The 5,000-nt window shown below is 36.3% G+C and overlaps 2 protein-coding genes across 5 annotated transcripts in view; one reads left to right on the top strand and one right to left on the bottom strand.

The window, feature by feature from the left end:
• The window catches only part of LOC135093363 (monocarboxylate transporter 13-like), a 35,130-nt gene extending 33,555 nt beyond the window's left edge, over positions 1-1,575 (top strand). The window contains exon 3 of the mRNA XM_063992608.1: positions 1,409-1,575. Within this exon, the coding sequence (XP_063848678.1) occupies positions 1,409-1,497 (89 nt within the window). The 3' untranslated portion in view covers positions 1,498-1,575. The remainder of the gene's footprint in view (positions 1-1,408) is intronic.
• LOC135093365 (monocarboxylate transporter 12-B-like) overlaps positions 1-5,000 on the bottom strand; it is a 24,851-nt gene that overhangs the window by 7,284 nt on the left and 12,567 nt on the right. For 2 of the 4 annotated variants that reach the window (XM_063992610.1, XM_063992611.1), the window contains exons 2-4: positions 4,084-4,268; positions 1,929-2,199; positions 1-479 (exon numbers count right to left, since the gene is read on the bottom strand). The exon at positions 1-479 is cut by the window's left edge and continues 151 nt beyond it. In XM_063992610.1, the coding sequence (XP_063848680.1) occupies positions 1-479; positions 1,929-2,199; positions 4,084-4,203 (870 nt within the window). In that variant the 5' untranslated portion in view covers positions 4,204-4,268. Of the gene's footprint in view, positions 480-1,928; positions 2,200-4,083; positions 4,419-5,000 lie in introns of those variants that run through there. The other 2 variants (XM_063992613.1, XM_063992612.1) reach the window with 2 other exon arrangements.

The raw sequence follows: 5,000 nt of genomic DNA on the forward strand, positions 1-5,000 counted from the left end.
GTAACCTTCAAATCTCATTACAAATGGTATGAAAGTCCATACATTCACAAAAATCCCAATGTTAAAGCACACTATAATACTTAGGAGAACAGCATGGGGAGATGTGATAAGACGCAGGGTGTTGCCAGCCCCCTTCCATATGTTCCAGAGAACAACACACACTTTTCCTGTCTTACCAGAGGGAAATGCTTGATCATTAACACTGGCTATTCCAAAATTTAAGTAAGGAGAGTCCATGTGCCATTCAACAGGGTGAAATGTCATTGCAGCAACACACACGTTTAAAGAAACACCTGAAAATATGAGGGCACAACCCCTAAAACTATACTCCTCATTCAGATAAGCAAGAAATGGTGCAGAGAGTACCAAGGCAAGGCCTGAACCAGAACTGACGATTCCATTCACCAGATTTTGGTGGTTGGGGAAGTAGGACACAGCAACGTGGATGGAAGTAAAAAGCAGGATCCTCTGACCCCAACCTGAAAGACAGTATGGGATAATTCAGCATATTATTGTGTGGTAAACTCTAAATTACTATAATCTATGTAGCTTTCTTTAATGAAAGTGTGTAATTAAAAAAATTGAATTATAAAATATAAAGTGGAGAATAAAAGTCAAGATGAAGACAAAGTATGAAGGTAAATATGGAGAGGGACATATCATCTTCATTTAGGGAAGATGCTTTGATGTGTTTAAAGTTAAACTATATGTAAGACACACACACACACACAAAAAAAAACTTTTTTCAATACAATAATTTCCTGTTATGATCAGGAGAATCACTTGTTAATCATATGTTGTACGTGAATTTCATATCTTACACCAATCTCACTTTGAGACAATTGAACTTTTTATCATTACGTAAATTTGTGTTTCACTTTGTCAAATGGAGGACTATTATCTCTGGGAATCATAGGAAAAATTTTACAAATGACTATGCAATAAGATTGTAGAATTTATATGAATCTGGTTTGACTTTCAGGCCTCTCACACCTGACTAACCACCTTTACATACCAACAATCCCATGTTCAGAAATGCTTGAAGTTTCACAGAATATATACATATAAATATCAAGCTCCATTTCCTAATAATTGCCCCAAAATTACTTTTAGATCTCTGCTACTCCATTACAAAAGGGAATTGGTCACTCATCTTTTGAATTTTTACACTATGCCCCATACTTGCACATACTATACAAAAATTTTTTTTTAAATGAAGTAAAGTTAAACAATGTGTGTGTGTGTGTGTGTGTGTGTGTATATATATATATATATATATATATATATATATATATATATATATATATATATATATATATATATATATATATATATATATATATATATATATATATATATATATATATACATATAGCTCACACACCCTAAGCCCATTTGCACCTTGCAGAGTGGATTTGTTACACCCACCCCTCAACCAATGGCAGCCAACACCCTTGGGAAGGCAGAGGACGTGAAAGAAACTATTTTGTTAAATGAGTACCACTAATTGATGCCTCATGGCAACTGAATTCACCACATCAAATTCTCATAAAAATATATATTAAAGAGAAACCTAGTGGATGTCTTCTTGAAAACTTATGTAACAGCTTACATAAGCTCAAATTCTTTTACAAAAAAATGTACCTAGCAAAGCAATCTGCTTGCTGCATTACTCTGAAACTGCACTGTCTGCAGCCACAGTTAACAAAAATATAAAATATACTAGATAAAAAAACCTGCCTTAATAAAAATATAAAATATACTAGATGAAAAACCTGCATCCTTATCTGAAAAAGGGCACCACAAATTTATATCAACTACTGCACTACTACTACTACTACTACTGATGTTGTTGTTGCTGCTGCTGTCTCCACTAATGCCACTACTGCTATTAATACTTCCACATCAACTGCTACTACTGTTAGTACCTGCAAGAATGGAGTAGGAAAAGAAGAGGAAGTCAACTGAAGTGGTGAAGGCTGATAGTGCTATGCCCAGGCTACTGAGGAAACCTGTGGCAAATACAACTTTCCTCCAGCCAAACTCCTCCACTATCGTGGCTACCATCACGCTGCCAAGACAGGCAGTGACATGATACATGTTGTAGATCCAAGAAACCTTTACAGACGAGGCTTGAATCTCAGTCAGATATCCTGAGAAGATGCTTCCAAAGCAGAATGCACATGTGACGCTTAAGGTCTGAAAAGAGAATATGCAAAAATTTTAGCTTTTTGGAAGATATCATTGCTATTAATTAGGTACTGTATTTACAAATGCACAGTTACCCTATATATGTGGCAAAGATACTGCTGAATGAGAGATTGAAGACAGAATGCAGAACAGCCACTGTGTACAGCAAGAGAGATCTAGGACACAGAGTTGGGTAGTAATTCAGTGAGCACGAAAATTATGCTACTAATAATATTTAAAGTAATGTACAGTAAAATCCCTCTTATCCGGCATCAATGGGACTGCCGACATGCCGGATACTTGAATATTGCCGGATACTTGAATAGAAGTGAAATTATGTCCACAATCACCACCCTACACTCACGCATCTTACCATAACAAAGATCAGCTGATCTTAATCAGCAGCTGATCTGATCAGCTGCTTAAGTGTAAGCACAACACGCTTCCTCTTTTCTACAGCATTAGGCATGATGAAGGCGTCAGGCGATAAACAGTGCACTGAGTCACTGAGTAAACACAGTGCAGTGGGCCGCGGGTGGTGCAAAGCAGTGCGCTCTGGTGGTGAGGGGACAAAGTATGCCTTGCGCGGGAATTTTAATCAATTTTATGAGTACACATTGATTTTTTATTGATTTTAAGGCTTGGGGAAAAATGTGCCGGATACTTGAAGCTGCCGGATACTCAAATGCCAGATGAGAGGGATTTTACTGTGTGTATATATATATATATATATATATATATATATATATATATATATATATATATATATATATATATATATATATATATATATATATATTAGGATAACAGAAAAGTACTTTTAAATGAAAATTATCAGGGAATAATTGGAAAAAATTTTTTATACCAATTGCCTTGAAATTATTAAATAATAATTATGGTACTGGTTTAATAGTCTATATTAAATATTATCTATATTGAATATTATATATTAAATATTATAGTCTATATTAGATATATATATATATCAAAACCTTAAATGCAATTAAAAATTTTGGCAGACTCTCCTTAAATCAAACTCTTGCTCAGTCAATATATAGTTGTTTAGATAATGCTAGAAAGTTTTCTCCAAAATTTTGCAAATTCAGTTTATTGAGAGATTACTGTTCTCATACAAACAGGAAAGTCAATACTACAGGTAGCTCCCACTGTACGATTAATCGTTGTGTGATAATTTGCCCTTATGATCATTCTTCTTTAGTAACCCTGAACTGCTGTACGATTGGTTATGCTTCACTTTTGTGACCTGAATGCACACTCACTCCGCATACAAGTGTAGGTGTATTTGTTTGGGTGAATGATCGTAGCGCCAGGACTCTCCAGCGGCCATTGTTTTCTGCGTTTAGTTGTGCTTGGAAGTTTCCAGGATTTAACTGATAAGCACCAGTGGCTTTATTATCATCAATCATGCCTTCTAAATGCCCTGCTAACTCCACTGACTACCCTATTGAGGCCAAGAGAGTGAGAAAAAACATAAATCTGGAGACGAAATTGTTGATTCTGAGGCGGCATGATGGTGGTGAAGGGGTCATTGCCATTGTACACTCGCTTGGCTTGTCTCAGTCTCGGTGGGGGACATGTGGACTCGCATTGCAGTAAGTACAAAAGTTATTTTTATTTACTTTTGTTTTATTGCTTTATTCTTGTGTTTATTTTATGTAACGTGTTTTATTACTTTAGGGAGTAACTGTATTTACATACAATATTTATATTGTATGTTTATATAGGTATCAGGGAGCATAAGGGCATATACATACAGGGCTGCAACACATCCCTATTTTTCTTATTCTTAACCTCGCTGTACGATCGTTCGCTATACGATTGAAATTTTCAGGAACAAACCCCAATCATACAGCGGGGATTACCTGTACTTACATATGAAACAAATGCCATGAAGGTGACTAGAGCACCCCAGCCTTTATCCGGGACTGCCATCACCTCCGCAGTGTCTGTCCTCGACCCTTGAGAGCTTTTCTGCTGTGCATCCTCTATCATAATCTATTTCTGCTTTATACAACCTGCTGCAGAGCTGAATCTTCATGCCCTATACATGAAGCAACCTGTCGAGAAGAAAACTTTTACTCAGTGTAATAGTAATGCAAGTTATCAAAATTATGTAATTTTTCATTCTAACAATATTATAAAGATATGCTGAGTAATTTAGGTAATACTGTATTTAGATATAAAACACACACACACACACACTGTCCACAAAAAAGGTTGTTGCTGCAACTTTCAAAATATTGTTTTTGGTCAATAGCAAACATGAATACTGTCACCGTGACCTTGCTGGGCACTTCCACTAATTAGTCTGCAAATCCATAATAGCAAAAATTCTGTTTCATTTGCTAATTTTCATTTGCAACAAAAAAAGGTTGGTAATTTGTGGATTAACAGGGCAAGTAAGAAGTCCCTCTCTATCCTTTGGAAGTTCTTCAGGTAGTGATCAGCAAAGACTGAGGGTGTCTTCCAGCAAGGTCCATCCAAAATAGTAGAAACTGATTTATTCTTCCACAAGAGAATGGAGGTGGCAATACCATGGATGTCATGGGCCCTTAACCTGAGGAGGGGACAAAGGTCCAGAGATAGAGACTCATGAGCCTTTTTTATAGCCTCCCACTCTTACTTCTTACTATAGTCACCCACTCTCTTCTTATTATTCATTAATGATCTTCTAAACCAAACTTCTTGTCCTATCCACTCCTATGCTGATGATACCACCCTGCACTTTTCCACATCTTTTCATAGACGTCCAACCCTTCAGGAGGTAAATATATCACGCAGGGAAGCCA

The sequence above is a fragment of the Scylla paramamosain genome, chromosome 42 (genome assembly GCF_035594125.1).
Source record: "Scylla paramamosain isolate STU-SP2022 chromosome 42, ASM3559412v1, whole genome shotgun sequence".
NCBI classification, from domain to species: Eukaryota; Metazoa; Arthropoda; class Malacostraca; order Decapoda; family Portunidae; genus Scylla; species Scylla paramamosain.